This window comes from Lethenteron reissneri, chromosome 64 (assembly GCF_015708825.2).
Source record: "Lethenteron reissneri isolate LAM-NWPU_2019-01 chromosome 64, ASM1570882v1, whole genome shotgun sequence".
Classification (NCBI taxonomy): domain Eukaryota; kingdom Metazoa; phylum Chordata; class Hyperoartia; order Petromyzontiformes; family Petromyzontidae; genus Lethenteron; species Lethenteron reissneri.
In genome coordinates, this window is record NC_083842.1 from 10,416,037 (window position 1) to 10,441,985 (window position 25,949).

General features: G+C 52.4%; 1 protein-coding gene across 1 annotated transcript in view; it reads left to right on the forward strand.

Moving 5' to 3' along the window:
* The first annotated feature begins 6,137 nt into the window (after nt 1–6,137).
* The window catches only part of LOC133359016 (DEP domain-containing protein 1A-like), a 28,778-nt gene continuing 8,966 nt past the window's right edge, over nt 6,138–25,949 (forward strand). The window contains exons 1-8 of the mRNA XM_061577389.1: nt 6,138–6,362; nt 11,466–11,734; nt 13,969–14,257; nt 19,233–19,519; nt 21,514–21,644; nt 22,931–22,978; nt 24,285–25,096; nt 25,511–25,721. Of these exons, the coding sequence (XP_061433373.1) occupies nt 6,315–6,362; nt 11,466–11,734; nt 13,969–14,257; nt 19,233–19,519; nt 21,514–21,644; nt 22,931–22,978; nt 24,285–25,096; nt 25,511–25,721 (2,095 nt within the window). The 5' untranslated portion in view covers nt 6,138–6,314. The remainder of the gene's footprint in view (nt 6,363–11,465; nt 11,735–13,968; nt 14,258–19,232; nt 19,520–21,513; nt 21,645–22,930; nt 22,979–24,284; nt 25,097–25,510; nt 25,722–25,949) is intronic.

Consider the following 25,949-nt stretch of genomic DNA (forward strand, 5'->3'; position numbering starts at 1 on the left):
TGAACATTCAGAATTATTTTATTATGTTTTATTTTTATTATTTTATTATTTCCTTCTACGTGACTATACCGAAAGAACAAAGAACAGGATGAGATGTTACTATCCTGGAACTCCTCTACTTACGAACGAGTTAGGTGACAGAGGTCTGCCCGTAAGTCGAAGTCCCAACTTTATTCCTGTTCAAACACGTTGTATGGCATGCACATTAAACACGGAGAATGGCTTTAAAAGTTGTATAATCTCCTGTAGATGTAGATCCCACCGGTTCTTCATGTTCTGCAGATGGAGATGCTACCGGTTCATCACGTTCTGTAGATGTAGATGCCACTGGTTCTTCACGTTCTGTAGATGTAGATGCCACTGGTTCTTCATGTTCTCGCAGATGTAGATGCCATCAGTTCTTCATGTTCTGTAGATGTAGATGCCACTGGTTCTTCGCGTTCTGCAGATGTAGATGACACTGATTCTTCACGTTCTGCAGATGTAGATGCCACTGGTTCTTCACGTTCTGCAAATGTAGATGCCACTGGTTCTTCACGTTCTGCAAATGTAGATGCCATTGGTTCTTCACGTTCGGCAGATGTAGATGCCACTGGTTCTTCACATTCTGCAGATGTAGATGCCATTGGTTCTTCACGTTCTGCAGATGTAGATGCCACTGGTTCTTCACGTTCTGCAGATGTAGATGCCACTGGTTTTTCACGTTCTGCAGATGTAGATGCCATTGGTTCTTCACGTTCTGCAGATGTAGATGCCACTGGTTCTTCACATTTTGCAGATGTAGATGCCATTGGTTCTTCACGTTCTGCAGATGTAGATGCCATTGGTTCTTCACGTTCTGCAGATGTAGATGCCACTGGTTTTTCACGTTCTGCAGATGTAGATGCCACTGGTTCTTCACGTTCTGCAGATGTAGATGCCACTGGTTCTTCACGTTCTGCAGATGTAGATGCCACTGGTTCTTCACATTTTGCAGATGTAGATGCCATTGGTTCTTCACGTTCTGCAGATGTAGATGCCACTGGTTTTTCACGTTCTGCAGATGTAGATGCCACTGGTTCTTCACGTTCTGCAGATGTAGATGCCACTGGTTCTTCACGTTCTGCAGATGTAGATGCCACTGGTTTTTCACGTTCTGCAGATGTAGATGCCATTGGTTCTTCACGTTCTGCAGATGTAGATGCCACTGGTTCTTCACATTTTGCAGATGTAGATGCCATTGGTTCTTCACGTTCTGCAGATGTAGATGCCATTGGTTCTTCACGTTCTGCAGATGTAGATGCCACTGGTTTTTCACGTTCTGCAGATGTAGATGCCACTGGTTCTTCACGTTCTGCAGATGTAGATGCCACTGGTTCTTCACGTTCTGCAGATGCCACTGGTTCTTCACGTTCTGCAGATATAGATGCCATTGGTTCTTCACGTTCTGCAGATGTAGATGCCACTGGTTCTTCACGTTCTGCAGATGCCACTGGTTCTTCACGTTCTGCAGATGTGGATGCCACTGGTTCTTCACGTTCTGCAGATGTAGATGCTACTGGTTCTTCACGTTTTGCAGATGTAGATTCCACTGGTTCTTCACGTTCTGCAGATGTAGATGCCACTGGTTCTTCACGTTCTGCAGATGTAGATGCCACTGGTTCTTCACGTTCTGCAGATGTAGATGCCACTGGTTCTTCACGTTCTGCAGATGTAGATGCCACTGGTTCTTCACGTTTTGCAGATGTAGATGCCACCACCGCCATCTGTTGCGCAGCGGTTGAACTCACGACTCTCAGTCCGAACGGGCATAGACACCCAAAGATACACATAACGTAGAAATACATTAGAGATAAGCCACAGTAGTGATATTATGGCCATGCAAAACAATCTATGGCCCATAATTGAAACCCGTGGACACCCAGAGATAACGTGGAGATATACAGAGACCCACAGAGATACAGAACATAGAGACACACAGAGACAAAGAGATTCAGAAATACATAGAGATACATTATAGACAATCCACAGTAGTGGGATTGTGGCCATGCAACTCACTATATGGCCCATAGAGACTCATAGAGATACATTAGAGACCCATAGAGTTACATTAGAGACAAGAAGCCACAGCGATGTGATTGTTGCCATACCACTCGCACTCCGGACTGCACGGTAAACCCATAGAGACACAACGGCATACATAGACACTCATAGATATCCATTAGAGTTAAGCCAAAGTAGTGCAATTGTGGCTATGAAACTAACAGTATGGCCCAATAATAATACACCCTTAGAGACTCATGGAGATACGTAGAGACCCATAGAGATGGAGACACACCTAGGGATACACATAGACACTCATAGATATCCATTAGTGTTAAGCCAAAGTAGTGCAATTGTGGCTATGAAACTAACAGTATGGCCCATGTAATAAACCCTTAGAGACTCATGGAGATACATAGAGACCCATAGAGATGGAGAGACGTGTAGGGATACACATAGACCCATAGAGATACATTCGAGTTAAGCCAAAGTAGTGCAATTGTAGCTATGAAACTAACAGTATCGCCCAATAATTATAAACCCTTAGAGACTCATGGAGATACGTAGAGACCCATAGAGATAGAAACACGTAGGGATACACATAGACACTCATAGATATCCATTAGAGTTAAGCCAAAGTAGTGCAATTGTGGCTATGAAACTAACAGTATGGCCCAATAATTATAAACCCTTAGAGACTCATGGAGATACATAGAGACCCATAGAGATAGAGACACGTAGAGATACACATAGACCCATAGAGATGCATTCGAGTTAAGCCAAAGTAGCGCGATTGTGGCTATGAAACTAACAGTATGGCCCAATAATTATAAACCCTTAGAGACTCATGGAGATACGTAGAGACCCATAGAGATAGAAACACGTAGGGATACACATAGACCCATAGAGATGCATTCGAGTTAAGCCAAAGTAGTGCGATTGTGGCTATGAAACTAACAGTATGGCCCATATAATAAAGCCTTAGAGACTCATGGAGATACGTAGAGACCCATAGAGATAGAAACACGTAGGGATATACATAGACCCGTAGAGATACATTCGAGATAAGTAAGCTGTTGTCATCGTGTGCTTAAGAATAGCCGAGAACATTCAACACAGGAAGCGTTGGTGGGTGACAGGTGTTACGCGCAGCAAGGTCACACGCTTAACAAGTGGCAAAAGTCGGCACGCAGCTAATTAGGGGCAAGATGCAAGAGGCATCACAATGGCGAGATGTTAACTGCCTCGCCTGGTGTACAGGAGGTGTCGTCAGGGTTCGAACAAGACCCCTGACGATGCCTGCTGCTGTGTATTTGGAGTTTGTGGTGTCTCTACCCCCCCACCCTCCTTAACCCCCCCCCTCACCCCCCACCCTCCTTAACCCCCCCCCCACCTCAACCCCCCCTTAACCCCCCACCCCACACCCCCCTTAACCCCCTTCACCCACACCCCCCCACCCTCCTTAACCCCCCCCACCCACACCCCCCACCCTCCTTAACCCTCCCACCCAACACCCCCCACCCTCCTTAACCCCCTCACCCAACACCCCCCACCCTCCTTAACCCCCCCCCCCACCCAACACCCCACACCCTCCTTAACCCCCCCCACCCAACACCCCACACCCTCCTTAACCCCCCCACCCAACACCCCCCACCCTCCTTAACCCCCCCCCCCCCACCCAACACCCCACACCCCCCTTAACCCCCCCACCCAACACCCCCCACCCTCCTTAACCCCCTCACCCAACACCCCCCACCCTCCTTAACCCCCCCCCCCACCCAACACCCCACACCCTCCTTAACCCCCCCCACCCAACACCCCCCACCCTCCTTAACCCCCCCACCCAACACCCCCCACCCTCCTTAACCCCCCCACCCAACACCCCCCACCCTCCTTAACCCCCCCCCCCCACCCAACACCCCACACCCTCCTTAACCCCCCCCACCCAACACCCCACACCCTCCTTAACCCCCCCACCCAACACCCCCCACCCCCCTTAACCCCCCCACCCAACACCCCCCACCCTCCTTAACCCCCTCACCCAACACCCCCCACCCTCCTTAACCCCCCCCCCCCCCACCCAACACCCCACACCCTCCTTAACCCCCCCACCCAACACCCCCCACCCTCCTTAACCCCCCCACCCAACACCCCCCACCCTCCTTAACCCCCCCACCCAACACCCCCCACCCTCCTTAACCCCCCCACCCACACCCCCCACCCTCCTTAACCCCCCCCCCACCCAACACCCCACACCCCCCTTAACCCCCCCCCACCCAACACCCCCCACCCTCCTTAACCCCCCCCCCACCCAACACCCCCCACCCTCCTTAACCCCCCCCCACCCAACACCCCCCACCCTCCTTAACCCCCTCACCCTCCTTAACCCCCCCACCCAACACCCCCCACCCTCCTTAACCCCCCCACCCAACACCCCCCACCCCCCTTAACCCCCCCACCCAACACCCCCCACCCTCCTTAACCCCCTCACCCAACACCCCCCACCCTCCTTAACCCCCCCACCCAACACCCCCCACCCTCCTTAACCCCCTCACCCAACACCCCCCACCCTCCTTAACCCCCCCCACCCAACACCCCCCACCCTCCTTAACCCCCCCACCCAACACCCCCCACCCTCCTTAACCCCCCCACCCAACACCCCACACCCCCCTTAACCCCCCCCACCCAACACCCCCCACCCTCCTTAACCCCCCCCCCACCCAACACCCCCCACCCTCCTTAACCCCCCCCCCACCCACACCCCCCACCCTCCTTAACCCCCCCACCCAACACCCCCCACCCTCCTTAACCCCCCCCCACCCAACACCCCCCACCCTCCTTAACCCCCCCACCCAACACCCCCCACCCTCCTTAACCCCCCCCCCCACCCAACACCCCCCACCCTCCTTAACCCCCCCACCCACACCCCCCACCCTCCTTAACCCCCCCACCCAACACCCCCCACCCTCCTTAACCCCCCCACCCAACACCCCCCACCCTCCTTAACCCCCCCCACCCAACACCCCCCACCCAACACCCCCCACCCTCCTTAACCCCCCCCACCCAACACCCCCCACCCAACACCCCCCACCCTCCTTAACCCCCCCCACCCAACACCCCCCACCCTCCTTAACCCCCCCACCCAACACCCCCCCACCCTCCTTAACCCCCCCCCCACCCAACACCCCCCACCCTCCTTAACCCCCCCCCACCCAACACCCCCCACCCTCCTTAACACCCCCCCCCACCCAACACCCCCCACCCTCCTTAACCCCCCCCCACCCACACCCCCCACCCTCCTTAACCCCCCCCCCCCACCCAACACCCCCCACCCTCCTTAACCCCCCCACCCAACACCCCCCACCCTCCTTAACCCCCCCCCCCACCCAACACCCCCCACCCTCCTTAACCCCCCACCCAACACCCCCCCACCCAACACCCCCCACCCTCCTTAACCCCCCCACCCAACACCCCCCACCCTTCTTAACCCCCCCCCCACCCACACCCCCCACCCTCCTTAACCCCCCCACCCAACACCCCCCCACCCTCCTTAACCCCCCCCCCACCCAACACCCCCCACCCTCCTTAACCCCCCCACCCAACACCCCCCACCCTCCTTAACCCCCCCCCACCCACACCCCCCACCCTCCTTAACCCCCCCACCCAACACCCCCCACCCTCCTTAACCCCCCCCACCCAACACCCCCCACCCTCCTTAACCCCCCCCCACCCAACACCCCCCACCCTCCTTAACCCCCCCACCCAACACCCCCCACCCTCCTTAACCCCCCCACCCAACACCCCCCACCCTCCTTAACCCCCCACCCAACACCCCCCACCCTCCTTAACCCCCCCCACCCACACCCTCCACCCTCCTTAACCCCCCCCCACCCAACACCCCACACCCTCCTTAACCCCCTTCACCCACACCCCCCCACCCCACACCCCCCACCCTCCTTAACCCCCCCACCCAAACCCCCCACCCTCGTTAACCCCCACCCCCCACCCCCCTTACCCCCCCCACCCACACCCCTCGCTATGCCCCGCCCACTCCCCCAAACCAACCAATGGGTGAGCAGCTCGCCCGTGGCTTCATTCAAACTCGGAGAGTCTGGGCGGCAGCGGCAGAGGCGCCTCTGAGGGAGAGACCGAGGCGACGTTTCGCGCGAGGGAGCGAACGAAGGAAGGAAGAAGTTTAACAACAACAACAACAGCAACAACACAAGTTCGCCATGCTTTGAAACATCCTCCGTCGGGCTGTGAAACAAAAAAGACGGAACTAACAGAGGGTCATGGATAAAACGTCGTACATCGCGGGCCCCTACAGAGCTACTAAACTCGTGAGTCTGTCGCCGCCGAGCGAGGTTCAGATTGTCGATGTTGATTATCGATTCGTCGCCGCCGCCGCGTTCTGTCGTTTTAATCTAAATCGATTTAAAAACATCGATAATAACGACGTTTAGATTTGCTAGCGCGCATTGGGCTCGACGGCGGTAACGTCGACGCTGATTGGGCCGCTCGCGCCCCGCACCCCGCCCCCCTCCCGTCGTCAGCCAATCACGGGACGCCGTCTCGTCCCCCGGGGGGCGGGGCGAAGCGGTCTCGACCAATCACGGCCGTCGCCACGCTTATGCATGTTGGAGAATGTAAAAGGCATTCGCGGTGTCTTCTTTGGTTCTTTCGGTAAAGTCGCCGCGTAGAAGGGAAGTAATAAAATAATGAAAATAAAACATAATAAAATTTCGATTTAAAGTTTTCGTGACTGCAGGGATTCATCTTCTTGGTTCTTTCGGTAAAGTCACGTAGAAGGGAAGTAATACAATAATTAAAATAAAACATAATTCTCACGACGTTTCGGCCACAACGCAAGCAGCCGTCCTCAGGTGAAGACCAGGTCTGTCGGGAAGACAGCGTCTGACAGCCCTGTTCTTCACCTGAGGACGGCTGCTTGCGTTGTGGCCGAAACGTCGTGAGAATATTATTTTATTATGTTTTATTTTTATTATTTTATCATTTCCATTCTACGTGATTAGTTTATCTTCTTGGTTCTTTCGGTAAAAATAATAAAAATAAAATATTATAAAATAATACAATTCTCACAATAGTGAGAATTGTATTTTTTTTTTATAAAATAATTAAAATAAAACAATAAAATAATACACAACAGTGATAATTGTATTTTATTATGTTTTATTTTTATTATTTTATTATCTCCCTTCTACGTGACTTTACCGAAAGAACCAAGAAGATGAATCCCTGCAGTCACGAAAACTTTAAATCGAAAGATAGCCACTCTGCCGAGATATTTCGTTTGCGGAATGGACAGGCTCAGTTTTGCAACAACAACAACAAAAGTTGAATACGCCTGCTAAGATACAAAAATTAGTTTAGTTTTATTTGGATATAGTTATAAAGTTATTTGATTACCTTTATTGTAACTTCGGGAAAACTCCATTGGAACCTCATTTGCCAGTAAAAAATATGATAATTGTTTTTTACCCTTCTATCTGGCAACAAAACTGACACCTTTTTTTTACAAGGAGTCATGTTTGCATAGACCACAATACCTGCAGTCATGATGCAAACAAAAAACACAACTCTGATAATGTATGCACTGTCCTTGAAGTTTGAGTTGTGCGCCTTTTGGCGTCATCTGGTCCAACACCATGTGAGACTAGGCTCTAAGGAAAGCTGTCTCGGGTGTGGACCAATCAACTTCAAGGACAGTGCATACATTATCAGAGTTGTGTTTTTTGTTTGCATTATGACTGCAGGTATTGTGGTCTATGCAAACATGACTCCTTGTAAAAAAAAAAGGTGTCAATTTCGGGCAAACTGTCATGTGTGTTGTACTGTTTGTTGTTGTAACGTCCTTACCACGTGACCCCATTACTTTGACATCTGTGTTGAAGCACTTTATAGCTTTTCGGATTCCTCCTGAACGATCAATATTCTGATTCTGAACCCAGAACGGAGCAGCAGCAGCAGCGTCGGAGCGGAGTGTCCGTGCCTTGAGATCATTCAGATGATCTTGGCTGCTATAAATGTCCACTTGATGGGCCACTCTGTCGAGTTTGTGGATGGCCAAGTCGCTTCTGCAAAAAACAGGTCACTGCGGGGTGGGCTGGTAGGAACGAACAAATGAATGGCTATAATAAAATTAATTGGCGGGGGTACGATACGAAGGGAGAGTTTGAGGCCTAGTTCTAGCCGCTGTGAGTTAATTTTTAATTTAAATGTTTTAATTAAAAACTAGCTCAGGGAATTATAAGGGAATGTTACACTTGTTTAGCCAGGAAAGCCTCACTGAGTCTAAAGGTTTTTGTAGGGTCCTGCCAAGTGTTTGCAGTAGGGGGCGATGTTGCTACACCTAATCGGACATCGGACGGACGGACGATATAATCTATTGTAGGCTGGTTCACTTCGTTCCTACCAGTATAAGTGGGGCTTTTCCTGCTAGGATGGGGATGGTTTATTTGTATGTTGTTCGGGTGATTTGTTTACCTTTGCACGAACTATATCGTGTGTCTGTTTTAAATCCTTTATATTAAGTTCGCTTGCTTGCTTAGGACCGTGCAAATCTTTCGGTCGTTTTTTAACCCACTTCCCGTGATCCAATCGAGCTGACATTTTGCACACAGACTCGTTGTGCGTGACAATTAATGTTCGTGAAAATGTTTTTTTCCAAAATTTTACACTTTTTAGGGAAAAAATAATTATATGTAATTACCAATTGCTTAATGGTGGCAAGCAATCATCTGACCCATAGGTGGCAGCCATCTCAAGCCAGAGGACGAGAGGACTCTAGCCGCCACGCATATAAAGGATTTATAGTGAAAAACTTAGTTTTTACGGGTTAATTTTTTATTTGTTTGTTGTAACGTTCTTATCCTGTGACCCCTGCTGGATATCTCTGGACAAAAAACTTTACAGCCGCATATCAGGACATCAATAACACTGGTCAACACACTTTTTCTGGCATAAGGTATTCCAAATATTGCATTTTCAATCAAAACTGCAGAAGAAAAATATTAAATAAATGTGGAGATCTACATAAAATGATATTATAAACATACCATCCTAAAAATACAGTGCCATATTTTAACACTAAAGCAGTCACTGACTCGCAACAACTTGCAATCATGAGTGACAGAGTTAATTTCGGGTAAAATCAATGAAAATGGGGTATGCCGATAGCATAATGTGATAGAGCAAACCTGAGATCAGATTTGGAATCAGCACCCTGTGAAATTAGTCTAAAACAGCTGCAAAAGTCCAGGCCAGAAAAAAAATTTTTTTGTTGTTAACCAGTGTAATTGGCCGCCGATACTGCACCACAATCCCTCCATCTCATAAACACATTCCTGCGGAGGGAGCTGGTAGGAACGTTGGGTTGCTCGGTCAATGGCCAGGGTCAACGGCGGCGTGGTGTATTCCGCAAATATGCCCGACTGTGAGGGCGGGCACAAGCCGGCGTGAGTAGGTTAAACGTTACATTGGTACGGTTGGCTACGTACTGTGCGAAAGAAGTTCAATATATACATAGCGACTCCGAGAGATACTCAACATAGAAACCCATAGAGACACATTTAAGACAAGCCACAGGGCTGAGTTTGTGATCATGCAGCCGAAACTATGGACCTCTATGGTAAACCCAGAGATACATATAGAGATCTTGATTTGAAGCTTTCGTGACTTATTTTGTTTTATTTCTACCTACGTGACTTTACCGAAAGAACCAAAGAGTATACATAGAGTTGTACAGAGACTCAGAGATACTCTACATCGAAAACCAAAGAGACGCATTCAATTTACAGCAGCCAAATACTCCAAACGCGTGTTGCTAAATGTGGAGGGAAAAGCCGGAAGACCCGGAGAAAATTTCACATGACCTGGGGAAGAACATGGATGCTCCAAGTCTACAGGCTTCAGGGTCAGGATCAAACCCGTGTCCTTCCGTATACCAGGCGAGGTAGTAAACATCTCGCCACACACGCGCCGGTCGTTGGTGGTGAGGGATATCTGAGCGCACATCTCGGATAACGCCTAAACGTGGTGTTGCAAGCCGTCGGCCGGGAATCGAGCTTGGGTTGCCGCTGCGTACAGAGCGCGGTGTGTGTGTGTGTGTGGAGCTATTACCACTCCCACTATTGGCACAGTATCCGTGAGATGCTGTGTATACGGCAGTGGTTTAGTGGCCAGGATTTCTGCATTCCTGTAGAAACTGCCATGGCGACGATTATAAAATGTTCTTTATCTCAGAAAAAAAACCTCCGGAGTCGGTATTGGGTTGTTTGGTTATTGTATGGTGATTCATTCAACCTCCCCCCCTCTCTCTTTATTTAAGGCCTCGACACGGAGGCATTGGGTCTCTGTGTATCTATGTTGTGTGTCTCTCTCTGTGTGTCTCTGTGTGTGTCTCTCTCTCTGCTTGTGCCTGTCTGTGTGTCTATGTTGTGTGTGTCTCTGTGTTGTCTGTGTGTCTATGTTGTGTGTCTCTCTCTGTGTGTCTCTGTGTTGTCTCTCTCTGCTTGTGTGTCTGTGTGTCTCTGTGTCTGTTTTGTCTCTCAAATGTAGTTCTACCTGATGACGGTTGCTTGTGTTGCAATCGAAACATCGTATTATTATTATTATTTAATTTATTTCCTTTCGACGTGACTTTATCGAAAGTACCAAACAGTAATTCCTGCAGTCACGAAAGCTTCAAATCAAGTTTCATTCAAAGATAATGGCTTTTCCTGGGAAAGCCATTATAAAAATAAAACATAATAAAATTATTATGTTTTATTTTTTTTATAATAAAAATAAAACATAATACAATTATTATGTTTTATTTTTATTATTATTTTATTACTTCCCTTCTACGTGACTTTACCGAAAGAACCAAGAAGATGAATCCCTGCAGTCACGAAAGCTTTAAATCGAAATTTAAATCCAAGTTTCGCCTGTTTGTTTTTTTTTATCTGTAATTACTGAACGCTTCGATGTCGTCTGCCGGCCGAGTCAAACTCCGAAAAAATTAACCCGTAAAAACAAGGTTTTTCACTCTAAATCCTTTATATGCGTGGCGGCTAGAGTCCTCTCGTCCTCTGGCTTGAGATGGCTGCCACCTATGGGTCAGATGATTGTCTGCCAGCATTAAGCAATTGGTAATTAAATATTTAAAACATTTTCCCTAAACAGTGTAAAATTTTGGAAAAAAAATTTTCTCGAAAATAAATTGTCACGCACAACGAGTCTGTGCAAAATGTCAGCTCGATTGGATCACGGGAAGTGGGTTAAAAAACGACCGAAAGATTTGCACGGTCGTAAGCGCGCAAGCAAGCAAGCGAACTTAATATAAAGGATTTAAAAAAAGAACCTCCTCGGCTCAATAAATACAAAATCTGATTCTGATCTCTCTTTACCCACCACCCCACCCCCCACCCCCCGGGTCCCAACAGTGGAATGAGGTGACTTCGCAGTTCCGCGCGTCGGTGCCGCTACGTAGGCACCGCGCTGGCCTGCGTTCGCACGCTCGCTGCTTCACGGCGGCGGAGGCGTGCGACAGCCTCCTGTCCGTGCTGCGCGCGCACGCCGCCTTCGGGCACCGCGTCGGGCGCCCGCAGGCAGCCGCGCTGCTGCGCAAGCTGCTCAAGAACCACGTCATTGAGGACGTGAAGGGACGCTGGGGCTCGGAGGACGTCCACGCCGACGACGGGCGGCTCTACCGGTGCGGTGGGGGGCGGGGGGGGCGTGGTGTTTCCAGGGGGGGTGGGGGGTCTGTGTCATCGAGTTTTGTGTTGGTCGGGCGCACGGCTGGGAGAGCCACGGAGGCTTGGCGATGTTAACTACTTTGCCTGGTATGCAGGAGGTCGTAGGTTCGATCCAGACCCTGACGATGCCTGCTGCTGTATATTTGGAGATTGCAGTGTCTCTCTTTCTCTCATCATCAACACAGTTACTAGATGTTGACTACCTCGCCTGGTATGCAGGACGTCGTGGGTTCAATACAGAACCTGACGATGCCTGCTGCTGTATATTTGGAGATTGCAGTGTCTCTCTTTCTGTCATCATCATCACGGTGGCTAGATGTTAACTATCTCGCCTGGTATACAGGAGGTCGTGGGTTCGATACAGACCCTGACGATGCCTGCTGCTGTATATTTGGAGATTGCAGTGTCTCTCTTTCTTTCATCATCATCACGGTGGCTAGGAGATGTTAACTATCTCGCCGGGTGTACAGGAGGTTGTGGGTTCGATACAGACCCTGACGATGCCTGCTGCTGTATATTTGGAGATTGCAGTGTCTCTCTCTCTCATCATCATCACAGTTGCTAGATGTTAACTACCTCGCCTGGTATTCAGGAGGTTGTGGGTTCGATCCAGACCCTGACGATGCCTGTTGTATATTTTAAGTTTACGGTCTTTCTCTCTCTCTCCCTGTGGACGCGTGGATTTTAAACGCGATAAACGAACCTTAAAGCTGAATCGGAGTTGAGGTCAACAAGGCTGTCTTAACTTTTGGCACATAACTGGGTAGTGGTACAGACACAGAGCGATGCTGTTGCTTTAAGAACCAAATCACCTACACGACATTCAAGCTACATCTGGGGTAAAACTCGAAAAATTCGTGGTCCCACGTTGCAGCCTCTTAAAGCCTCTGCGTTGAATCCGGCTTCTGTCGTGTGGCTCAAGAGACTATAACTGCGTCGGTTTACTGAGAGATGATGGCGCGTCATAGTCGGCGAGAGACGGAGGTCGCAAACGGGTTTTGATTCCTTACCCGTACCTGTACCTGGCCGCACCAGGGTCGCAAACGGGTACCCGTACCCATACCCGGCCGTTCCCGTACCCTACCCGTACCCAGCCGGGTACGGGTAGGGTACCCGATTGCGACCTCTGGGATGAAGCCATGTTGCAGGCGCGGGTGGGTTGATTCTAGGAACTTGAATTGTGAGAAGAGACAAGACGTTGGGAAATAAGTGACAAACGGTTACTCACCAGTGACTCACGGTCTACTCGTACCCGGCCGCACCAGGGTCGCAAGCGGCTACCCGTACCTGGCCGGGTACGGGTAGCCGGGTATCGGGTAGGGTACGGGTATTGGGTACCGGGTATTGGGTACCCGGTTGCGACCTCTGGCGAGACATAATAATGCCGCGTTGTCCAGGGCCACTGGCCATTTCTGGCTATTTTGTACAGTTCTCGGGTTAGATCGCTTAACTATAAATGTGTCGTTAAACCCGCCACCACCCGACACAACTGATTGGTAAGGTTTGTCATGTCAACAAAACGTGGCCAATTCGTTACTCGGTACAGCACTAACCGCTCGCGTGTTGGAGAGTGAACCCACATTATTTACAATTCGAGTACGAAGTTTCGCCGGCGATTACAGTAACAACGACCAGCATCATCAGGCGACGGCCAGGGTTGTGGAGGATTCCTCATCCTGTTCCGGTCTTGAATAGAGGGATCCACGTGATGTCGTCACTCGTGAGTCAACCAGGTGTAAAGACCAAATCGCTTAACGGGCAGTTTCTTGGAACCAATTACCGTCGTCAAGAGGGGAGTTCTACTCCACGGCACGTTTAAAAACGCTGCGTTTTGTCGTCGTTTCTCCCGACCCCTACGAAAGGATGTCAAACGCCCGCGTTGCTCGAACCCGTCGGGCCAACGTCAACGGCTCGCCCGACTCTCTCGCCTGACTCTCTCTCTCTCCCGACTCTCTCTCCTGACTCTCTCTCTCCCGACTCTCTCTCTCCCGACTCTCTTTCTCCCGACTCTCTCTCTCCCGACTCTCTCTCTCCTGACTCTCTCGCCCCACTCTCTCTCTCCCGACTCTCTCTCCTGACTTCTCTCCCGACTCTCTCGCCCGACTCTCTCTCTCCCGACTCTCTCTCTCTCCCGACTCTCTCTCTCCCGACTCTCTCTCGACTCTCTCGCCCGACTCTCTCGCCCTCGCAGGTTCCCGCCCGAGTCGCCGCTCAAGGCGGCGGCCGCTTGCCGGCGCTCTCCCCGCGGTCACCGCCCTCGGGGCTCCCTGGACGGCGCTCGGCAGGAGAAGCGACGGGACGTGGAGGACGATCGCCGCCACGACAACGACGACGACGACAAGGACGAGGAGGAGGAGGGTCTGTCTCCGCGCCGGCGGCCCCGGCTCGCATCCGCCCCCTGCCAGAGCTCCGGCGGCTCGGGCCGGCGCAGGATCACGCGGGCCGCGGGAATCACCGGACCTCCGCCCCGGTTCCTGCTGGTGAGGCCGGAGACGCGGCGGCGTCGGCAGCGGCGGCGTACCGTACGTATAGACCAGGGGTCGGCAACCAAAATAACAAGAAGAGCCATTTCTTTCCAATTCGGTACAAAATTCAGTATTTCAAGAGCCGCAATGCATCTGAGTACATACTGTACTCACGTACATATCGTCAAGAAGCAGCCCGTAAAGAGCCGCATGCGGCTCCGGAGCCGTAGGTTGCCGACCCCTGGTATAGACTGTCGCTACCGCCACCGCTCGGCAGCGTCCGGAAGCTCCCGTGAACAACAACAACAACAACAACGGATCTATGAGAAGTGCACGGCAAGATGCCGGGGATGGCTGTCGGAATTTTTCCCGGATACGTGACGTAAGATATTTGTATTTCCGCCTTTGACAGATGCCGGTTAAGAGAGCATTGCGGGTGGTGAAGTGCTTTTGCTTTTCCACGTTAACACAACGCTAACGCACGTGCTATGGGGCGGTCACTCCAACTCGACAACGAACCCTACACTATACACTCCTGCGTCACTTTTCACATCTCAAACTAATGATAATGAGCGGAAGAAACGTGAATATTTAAACAGTTGAACAATAACAAGTGAACAAAAGCGGCGCATCTTTTCGGGGAACTTGCCGTGAGATCCGCGGCATTCTATTCTGTTTAGAATGTAGCCAGCGCTCCTTATCCAGGGCTCTTTACAACGCAAACCGACGGGGCGGTACGCGGAGAAGGAGGGTGGGGTGGAGCGGCTGTCGGCGAGTGAGGTGACGGAAGGAACGGAGGGACAGGGGCTGGGAATGGAGCCGCGCGTGATGTTGGCCGGGGTTGTAGGTGTAGTGGTGTTAACTAATCGCTGTTCGCAAGCTGTGAGAGAGCAGATCGTGAACAAGGTTTTCCCGCTCAATCAAACGGTCAGGGTCAAAATGGGGTGAGGTAGGATCCAAATGCCAGATTGGGAAGGACCAATCGGAGGGTTCCACAAGGTGGCCGGGGATTGGACAACGCGGCCACGAACAGCTATAAAAGCCGGAGCGCTGAGAGCTCTTGGCCAGTTCTGCTACACGAAGACCCAAGTCGGCCGAAGACATCTAGGACCCTGGACCAAGCCCTCCAGCCCTCGTCAGGGCTAGGGCTCAGAGTAACCAGTGGTCGGGGAGAGATCCCCTAGGTCCAGCCAGAGGACGCTGGGAGAGCAGGGAGATTAGATAGACAGCAAGGTCCGGAGGCCGGACCTCTTCAGGGTAACGGGTGAGGGGACCATATACCCCTTAGTGTGATAGGGACTGTGTATTAAGACAATAAACAGTGTGTGCCATAAAGAGGTTTATAAGTCCGTCCTTTACAACACTACATAGGGATACGGAGGGTGCAGCGTGGATGAGAGGCAGCGGGGAAGGCGGGGGGGGGTTATGGAGGGCACACGCGTGACGTTGGAATGACTTGGGGAGGTGACGATGGCACGGCGGGGACACGGCGACGCTGTCCGCGGACGGACAACGCAGCCTCCGCCGACTGGGCTTCTTGTCTCACTGCGCGGTGCCCGTAGTTAGCAACTTAAAACGACGCGGAAATTCCATTTCGTTCAACCGAAGAGCGTCAGTAGATTTGTATCGATCGCGCGCACGCAACATTTTTCGCAAAACCCGAACATTCGTGCATCGAGGGCTAACCCGGCCCAGCTTACCCGTAGAATGATTTTCAAACTGGGCCCTGAGTCACGCTCTAGGCTGTCGAAAGTGGGATAACGCGGCGGTATTCAACCGGGGGGGGGGTACGCAGAATCCTGGGGGGAGGTTGGGGGGGGGGTACACGTGGCAATATCCCAGGGGTTACGTGAGGTCATCTCTATAAATGGTGAAATTACAGGTAGTCCTCTACTTACGACGGAGATGCGTTACGACGACCCCATCGTAAGTGGAAAATATCGTAAGTCGAAGATGGCCTCGTCTACCCAGGAGTCTTAAAGAATGGTGATAATTTAGCAAAACAGAGCAATTTACAGTACCGTACTGTTTAAACTATATACCGTATGTATTTATTAATTACAATACTGTATTGCACGGCAAAATGTACAGTAAAAAAAACAAGGTAAATTCTTAGCCTACCGATGTGAACTGCAGGAAACAATCCTATCTGTATTATAAAAACTTTTAACATGCATCGAACGTATCGTAACGTATCATATGGTACCAAGATTCTGTCCGTCGTCTGCACACTTTAACGACGTTAGGTTGTTGATGGCAATTTTGTCGTATCGCCATCGTAAGATCGAAATATCGTAAGTCGGACCATCGTAACTCGGGGACTACTTGTATATCATATGTGAGAGTGGTGAATGGTCGGGTGTGAATCTGGCAATGTCAAATAACTATGTTAAAATGGGAATCCATATGATCTAACCCATAATGCTATACACGACCTTTCTAAACTCATTGATCCTGATCAATTTGCTTTCCAAGGGCAACCGGCAAGCGCGAACAAATGACGTCATGCGGCGTGCAGAGCGTCTGTTGAATTGTTTTTTTTAATCGCTTGCGGTCAGTAGTTAAGCTCGGAGTGATAACCTCACAAAGTGGACAATTGGATCAAATATTGATTTTCATTATCCGTACATTTCTCAGAACCTTGTTGGGTCCAGCAAGGGGGAGTATACTCTGTTGAAACAAAATGTAACAAGGTGGGGGTACAATTGCAGGTTTTTTTTTGTTAGATCGTGTAAACATATGAATGTGTCATTAAACCCGCCACCACCCGACACGGACAATTAGTAAGGGTTTGTCACGTAAACAGAACGTGGCCAATTCGTTATGAGTACGACACTAGTGTGTAGTGTATAGTAGTGTAGTGTATAGTGTAGTGTATAGTGTAGTGTATAGTGTAAAGTAGTGTAGTGTATAGTAGTGTAGTGTATAGTGTAGTGTGTAGTGTATAGTAGTGTAGTGTATAGTGTAGTGTATAGTAGTGTAGTGTATAGTAGTGTAGTGTATAGTGTAGTGTATAGTGTAGTGTGTAGTAGTGTAGTGTATGGTAGTGTAGTGTAAAGTAGTGTAGTGTATGGTAGTGTAGTGTAAAGTAGTGTAGTGTATAGTAGTGTAGTGTATAGTAGTGTAATGTATAGTGTAGTATGTAGTGTATAGTAGTGTAGTGTATAGTGTATGGTAGTGTAGTGTATAGTGTATGGTAGTGTAATGTATAGTGTATGGTAGTGTAGTGTATAGTGTATAGTAGTGTAGTGTATAGTAGTGTAGTGTAGTAGTGTAATGTATAGTGTCGTGTGTAGTGTATAGTAGTGTAGTGTATAGTGTATGGTAGTGTAGTGTATAGTGTATAGTAGTGTAGTGTATAGTGTATGGTAGTGTAGTGTATAGTGTATGGTAGTGTAGTGTATAGTAGTGTAGTGTATAGTGTATGGTAGTGTAGTGTATAGTGTATGGTAGTGTAGTGTATAGTGTATAGTAGTGTAGTGTATAGTGTATGGTAGTGTAGTGTATAGTAGTGTAGTGTATAGTGTATAGTAGTGTAGTGTATAGTGTATAGTAGTGTAGTGTATAGTAGTGTAGTGTATAGTGTATGGTAGTGTAGTGTATAGTGTAAAGTAGTGTAGTGTATAGTGTAGTGTGTAGTAGTGTAGTGTATAGTGTAGTGTATAGTGTAGTGTATAATGTATAGTAGTGTAGTGTATAGTGTAGTGTATAATGTATAGTAGTGTAGTGTATAGTGTATAGTAGTGTAGTGTGTAGTAGTGTAGTGTGTAGTAGTGTAGTAGTGTAGTGTATAGTGTAGTGTATAGTGTATAGTTGTGTAGTGTGTAGTAGTGTAGTGTATAGTAGTGTAGTGTATAGTAGTGTAGTGTATAGTGTAGTGTATAGTGTAGTGTGTAGTAGTGTAGTAGTGTAGTGTATTGTGTAGTGTAAAGTAGTGTAGTGTATAGTGTAGTGTGTAGTAGTGTAGTAGTGTAGTGTATAGTAGTGTAGTGTATAGTGTAGTGTATAGTAGTGTAGTGTGTAGTAGTGTAGTGTATTGTGTAGTGTAGTGTGTAGTGTAGTGTATAGTAGTGTAGTGTATTAGTGTATAATAGCGTAGTGTATAGTGTAGTGTGTAGTAGTGTATAGTGTAGTGTATAGTGTAGTGTGTAGTAGTGTAGTGTATAGTGTAGTGTATAGTGTAGTATACTAGTACAGCACACCGGTTGCAACATTATCAATCTGAGTACGACGTTTTGCCAGTAATTACAACCAGCTTCATCAGGCGACAGCCAGATTTGTGGATAAATCTTCCTGTTTCGTTCCTTAAATAGAGGGGTAGATGTGATGACGTCACCTGGGGGATTAATGAATGCATTTCAATGACTATCGGTATCCATTGCCGTTGGGCTTATGTATATCGTAATCGACATACATTACGCGTGCGCGTTACGCTTTTGCTCGCGAAAGCCTACGTGTTCAAGGGGGGGGGGGGGGGGGTGGTACAGTAAGCAAAAAAGTTTGAGAACTACCGCCATCACATATTGCCAGCGTCTCGTGGCTTGCTGCGAGCTCCTAACCCTGGGCCCGGCCTGCCGGACAATAATAATAGTTCAATAATAGTTCAATTTGTAATGCGCGCAAATTTGCAGACGTAGTGGCCGCAACTCAAAGGCACGGAGCCAAGCTCAGAGTCGCTCAAAAGCATGATTGTAGAGGTGAGTTTTTAAGTGTCTCTTGAAGGAGGCGATTGAGGCGATGCTGCGAATGTGCAGAGGGATATCGTTCCAGACTGTTGGGGCTGCCACCGAGAAGCGGCGCATAGACACAACGACCATCCTGGATCTTGGTATCGAGAGGAGGTCGTGAGTCGCGCTGCGCCGGCATCTGCCGTGTGCCGAGCTGCAAGTTGTCAATAATGAAGAAAGGTACAGCGGGCAGGCGCTGACCCCGCGAGGAAATCCGCCCACGGGAAACGTTCTCTCTCGCCCCCCCCCCCCCTTCCCAACAGCAGTCGGCGGACTGGCGGAAGCGGCACAGCGTCGCCATCGCCGACGGCGTCGCGGGCCTCGAGTCCGCCGAGGCGGCGGCGGCGGTGGCGGCGGCGGGGACGGCCGCCACCTTTGCCCCCGGCTCGCGTCACAGCGTGGCCGCCCCCGAGCGGGAAGCCGAGCTGCATCGGCGCAGGGGCACCGATAGGAGCGGCGGCGGCGCCGTGGTGGGGGCGGCGTTGTGGCCGGCGGCAACAGCACCGGCGGTCTGCGCCGAGGATGAGTACAAGCGGGACGCGCTGGAGCGGTGAGCGCGTGGGGGGGGGCGGGGAAAAAGGTCGGAGAGTTTGGCGCAGGAGCGGACGGGGACAAACCGGCTTGCGTAGCAAGGACCGCTCTATGCCCTGTGCACACGGGCACCGTCGCGGGCTCGCGGTGATGCTTGTGGGGTGCCACGGTGGCCAGGAGATGTTAACTACCTCGCCTGGTACGCAGGAGATCGCAGGTTCGATCCCGACCCTGGCGCCTGCTGTATATGTGGAGTTTGCGTGTCTCTGTCTCTCATCATCATCATCACGGTGGCCAGGAGATGTTGACTACCTCGCCTGGTACGCAGGAGATCGCAGGTTCGATCCCGACCCTGGCGCTTGCTGTATATGTGGAGTTTGCGTGTCTCTCTCTCATCATCATCATCACGGTGGCCAGGAGATGTTAACTATCTCGCCTGGTACGCAGGAGATCGCAGGTTCGATCCCGACCCTGTGCGTGTCTCTCTCATCATCATCATCACGGTGGCCAGGAGATGTTAACTACCTCGCCTGGTACGCAGGAGATCGCAGGTTCGATCCCGACCCTGGCGCTTGCTGTATATGTGGAGTTTGCGTGTCTCTCTCTCTCATCATCATCACGGTGGCCAGGAGATGTTAACTACCTCGCCTGGTACGCAGGAGATTGCGGGTTCGATCCCGACCCTGGCACCTGCTGCTGTATATGTGGAGTGTGCGTTGTGTCTCTCTCTCATCATCATCACGGTGGCCAGGAGATGTTAACTACCTCGCCTGGTACGCAGGAGATTGCGGGTTCGATCCCGACCCTGGCACCTGCTGCTGTATATGTGGAGTTTGCGTTGTCTCTCTCCGTAGTGGATTTTCTCTCTGGATCCTCCGGTTTCTCCCTCCGCATTTAGAATCGACATCACGCGCTCAGAGCATTTGGCTGCTCGCTCTAAATTTCCACATTCTAAGCCACTTGGTTGAGCTCTCATTTGCGTTGGCCCGGTTGCTACGTAGCGGCAACTCAGCGGGGGACAACTAAAAAACACGTTTATAAGAGGGGCGAGTGGTGGGCACGCGAGCGGCAGATCTTGACGCTTCAGGAAAACGAGAGACACCTCGTGCATTGAGAGGAGCGGCTTAGGTCGCAAGGCCCCCGTCCCTCCCCCCCCCCCCCCCGTGTAAACTGGCACCGGTGTGTAGGTGGTGACGGTGGGGTTGCCGCGGTGGTGATTTTTTAAAATTTATTTTTATTTTTACAATTGCCTGTTACAAAGCACGAGAAAGGGCGGCGGGGGGTGGGGTACAGTTATTCCGCGGAATGACGAGCCCGAGGCCATGTGCCCACGGGGTAAGGGGAGGAGGCAAGGACGATTGGGCTCTCACTGCCCCACTCACGTAGGGGTAGCGATCGGGGACGCGGGGTTTATAAGATGTCGGAGATGTTAACTACCTCACCAGGTACGCATGAGGTCGTGGGCTCCATCCCGACCCTGACGACGCCTGCCGCCGTATATTCGGAGTTTGCGGCCTCTCTCTCTCTCTCTTCCCGTGTTGGTGGCGTGGAGTTTTCTCCGGGTCCTCCGCGTTTTTCTCGCTCCGCATTTACAACGGGCGTCAAGCGTTCAGAGCGTTTGGATGACCTCAGGGCTCCGGCAATCACTGTCGCCGGCTCACCGCCAGGCTACCTTTCCACTTGCCTCTGACTCCTCGCGGCTCCGAGTCGTTTCTTTCTCCCAGAGTGAGCAAAAACCGTGCGTTGTACAAGTTGAAACCATTGTTATTCTGATGCTGGTGGCGATGACGATGCCTTTGCCGACGGCTATGCCGATGACCCCGCGCTGTTGACGACGACACTGACGTAGACGACACTGCTGGCACTGATGAATTTGCAAGCGCTGCTGCTGCACGCACGCACGCACGTACGTTGAACTTCTTTCGCACCGTACGTAGCCAGCCGTGCTAATCCGAGGCGCTGCTGCAAAGCGCCGAGACCGTGCTGACGGAGCCTCGTGTCGTGCGCTGCCAGGCTGCGGGCGCTGCTGGCGCTGCGCTCCCTCGAGGGGCTGCTGGACCCGACGCTGGTGCACGGGCGCCACCTCGTGCACAACCTGCGCAGCGTGAACCGCCACGGGGTGGTGGTGCTCGCCGACGGCTCCGGTACGCGAGGCCTACGGGCCCCACAAACCTCGGCCCCCATCCCCGCTCGCCGGAGTCGGGAGCGCGCGGAGCGGGGGAGTGGAGAGCGAGAGAGTGAGCGAGAGAGTGAGCGAGCGAGAGAGTGAGCGAGCGAGAGAGTGAGTGAGCGAGAGAGTGAGCGAGCGAGAGAGTGAGCGAGAGAGTGAGCGAGCGAGAGAGTGAGCGAGCGAGAGAGTGAGCGAGCGAGAGAGTGAGCGAGCGAGAGAGTGAGCGAGCGAGAGAGTGAGCGAGCGAGAGAGTGAGTGAGCGAGAGAGTGAGTGAGCGAGAGAGTGAGTGAGCGAGAGAGTGAGTGAGCGAGAGAGAGAGTGAGCGAGAGAGAGAGTGAGCGAGAGAGAGAGCGAGCGAGCGAGAGAGAGAGTGAGCGAGCGAGAGAGCGAGCGAGAGGTGGGGGTTTACATAAAGCAAAGTTTAAAAATGTAAATAAAAAAAAATTACGAAATGATGAACGAAGCAAAGTGCCGACTACACCGAGCATCTTCTTGTTTCCACTGATCGTAAAAAAAAAAGAGAGAGGCAGGAGAGAGCACGGAGGGGGGGAGGGAGTGAGATGAGATTGGAGAGGAGGTGTGAGAGTGTGAGGAGGAGAGCGGTAGGGGAGTGGAAAGAGACGAGAGGCAGGCAAGGGGCTCACCCATGGCGGATCTTGAAGATGGTGAGTGTGTGAGACTGATATTGATGCAGGATTCGAGCCAGTGGGAGGGGGGAGATTGTATTTATTTATTGTAAACATGTAACCTGGTGCAGTCTTGAAACATTGCCACAGGGGAGACAAAGGCGGCCGGGCGTGGTGCTGGCCACCCACCTTCTCGTGTGCCGTGCTTCGTAGGTGCTCGCTAACAGCCCTTGCCCCCGACAGCCTGTTAAGGCTACACGGGGGATCTTTGTCTTTGTTTGTATAGCAGAAGATCTAACTAGTGGTGTAGCGGTTAGCACGCTGCGCTACGAACCCGGTGACCCGAGTTCGATTCCCGCTCGCGGCCTACAACGGTGACGATTGTCTGAACCGGTTCCGGGCCTCCCCCTAGGTCGACTCGGCCTCAAACGAGTACCCGGTGCGGTGTGTAGTAAACATCGCCGCTGGGGAGACAAAGGCGGTCACCGGGCGTGGTGCTGGCCACCCACCCACCTCGTGCGCCGCGCCGGCCTTCATAGCTGCCCGCTGATCGCCGACGACGCTTGCCCTGGACAGTCTGTTAAGGCGACACGGGGCGGTGGGGGAGAAATCTTCGTCTTTTGTTTCTTGCAGAAGACCTTCCCAGCTGGGTGCTGTCCGCCATGAAGTGCCTGGCCACGTGTAAGTACGGCGCCCCCCGCCCCCCCCCCCCCCCCCGCACGACCCACGAAACAACGTAGCTCCCGTCGCGTAACGATGCGCCGACACTGCGAGCCTCACAAACTTTCGCTTGGCTCTCCTGTCGTGTGTTTTGTGTTTGTTTGTTTTTGTCCCACCATTGGAACCTCGTTTGCCAGTAAAAAATATGATAATTGGTTTTTTACCCTTCTCTCTGGCAACAAAACTGACACCTTTTTTACAAGGAGTCATGTTTGCATAGACCACAATACCTGCAGTCATAATGCAAACAAAAAAACACAACTCTGATAATGTATGCACTGTCCTTGAAGTTGATTGGTCCACACCCGAGACAGCTTTCCTTAGAGCCTAGTCTCACATGGGTTGGACCAGATGCAGGTATTGTGGTCTATGCAAACATGACTCCTTGTAAAAAAGGTGTCAGTTTTGTTGCCAGATAGAAGGGTAAAAAACAATTATCATACTTTGTTTTTGTTGTTGTTGTTGTTGTCCTCGTTGAAACGTTCTGACCCCGTGTGCCCCCCGACTGGACTTCTGGATGAAAGAGCTTCATAGCTCATCGGATTTTTCCGGTTTAAATAAATATTCTGAATCTCAGAAGCGTGTGCGTGTGTGTGCACGTGTGTGCGTGTGCGCTCGCTAACAGCACTTGCCCCTACAGTCTGCTAAGGCTATACGGGGGATCTTTGTGTGTGTTGTGGGGAGCGGTGGTGTAGCGGTTCGCGCGCTGCGCTACGAACCCGGCGACCCGAGTTCGATTCCCGCTCACGGCCAACATCAGTGACGATTATCGGAACCGGTCCCGGGCCTCCCCTAGGTTAACTCAGCCTCAAATGAGTACCTGGTACGGTGTGTAAACATTGCCACTGGGGAGGCAAAGGCGGTCGGGCGTGGTGCTGGCCACCCACCCCCTCGTGTACCGTTCCGGCCTTCATAGGTGCTCGCTAACAGCACTTGCCCCTACAGTCTGTTAAGGCTATACGGGGGATCTTTGTGCGTGCTCGTGTGTGTTGTGGGGAGCGGTGGTGTAGCGGTTAGCGCTACGCTGCGCTACGAACCCGGCGACCCGAGTTCGACTCCCGCTCACGGTCTGAGTACCTGGTGTGTAAACATCGCCACTAGGCAGACAAAGGCGGCCGGGCGTGGTGCTGGCCACACACCCCCTCGTGCGCCGTGCCGGCCTTCACAGGCGCTGCTCGCTAACAGCACTTGCCCCTACAGTCTGTTACAGGCTACACGGGGGACCTTCGTCTTTGTGCCCGCGTGTCGCCCCCCCCCCCCACCGCAGGGCCGGCCGGCGATGCCCCGGGCCCGTCGTACCCGGGCTTCGAGCGCGACGTCTTCCGCACGGTGGCCGACTACTTCCTCGCCCTGCCCGAGCCGCTGCTGGCGTTCCCCCTGTACGGCGTCGTCGCCTACGCCCTCTCGCTCACCTCTTCCTCCTCGTCGTCCTCCTCTTCCTCCTCGTCGTCGTCGTCGCTGACGTCATCGTCAACGTCGTCGTCGACCCGAGCTTCGTGTTCGCAACCTTCGTCCGCATCGAGGCCGCCGCCGCCCTCTTACCCTTCGTCGTCTTCGTCCGAGCCTCCTCCTCCGATGGCGACGACGGCGTCACGGCGGCCGCCACCGCCGCCGACGATTTTCTCTAGGGCGGCGGCGTCGGCGTGCCCGGCAAATCCGCCGGCTTCCTCGTCGGCGGCGAACCCGTGGGCGCCGAAGCCCCCTCGGTCGTCGTCGCAGCCCCCGTCGTCGAGAAGTTGCTCGGCGGCGTCATCGGCGGCTCCTCCTCCGTCGCCGCACCTGCCGCCGCAGCCGCCGCAGCGGACGCTCCCCTCGTTCGCGTCCACCGAGAGCCTCATCCTGGACATGTCGCGGTGCCTCGCGTCTCCCGGAGATGAGGGCTCGGAGGGCGACCGTCGCGACGACGACGACGACGACGATGACGGGGACGCCGGAGATGATGCGGCGAGCTTCCGGGGCAACGGGCTGTACCGCGTGGCCGGCGCCGCCAACCTCAACTCTTCGCTGGAGACGGAGCCGCAGTTCCAGCGCTCGCGCAGCGTGCGCTACAACGCCGGCAGGGGGGGCGGCGGTGGTGGTGGAGGTGGTCTTGGTGGTGGTATTGGTGGTGGTGCTGGTGGTGGTGCTGGTGGTGGTATTAGTTTTGGTGGTGGTGCTGGTGGTGGTCTTGGTGGTGGTGGTGGTGCTGGTGCTGGTGGTGGTGCTGGTGGTGGTGGTATTAGTTTTGGTGGTGGTGCTGGTGGTGGTATTAGTTTTGGTGCTGGTGGTGGTGCTGGTGGTGGTGCTGGTGGTGGTGCTGGTGGTGGTCTTGGTGGTGGTGCTGGTGGTGGTCTTGGTGGTGGTGGTGCTGGTGATGGTATTAGTCTTGGTGGTGGTGGTGCTGGTGATGGTATTAGTCTTGGTGGTGGTGGTGCTGGTGGTGGTCTTGGTGGTGGTGCTGGTGGTGGTCTTGGTGGTGGTCTTGGTGGTGGTGCTGGTGGTCTTGGTGGTGGTGCTGGTGGTGGTCTTGGTGGTGGTGCTGGTGGTCTTGGTGGTGGTGGTGGTGCTGGTGGTGGTCTTGGTGGTGGTGCTGGAGGTGGTCTTGCTGGTGGTGTTGGTGGTGTGAGACGCTCGCCGCGCTCGCAGGAGAACGCCGATCCCAACGCGGGGAACGCGGAAGGTGGCGGCGGCCGCGGGACCACCGCTCTGGCGGACGTCGACACGCGTGAGTCAGCCGGCCACCCGCTCGCCCCCCCCGTCTCCTCACTCGTCATTTATCGATCGCCCCTCACCCACTTGCTCGCTCATAACTCGCTCGCTAATTTCGAAATCGCTCGCCAGCTCGCTCGATCACTCGCTCGCTCGCTCGCCCACCCACTCGTTCACAATTCACTTGTGTTTCTCGCCCACGAGCTCACACCTGACTCTCTGACTCGTTAGTTTCTAAATCGCC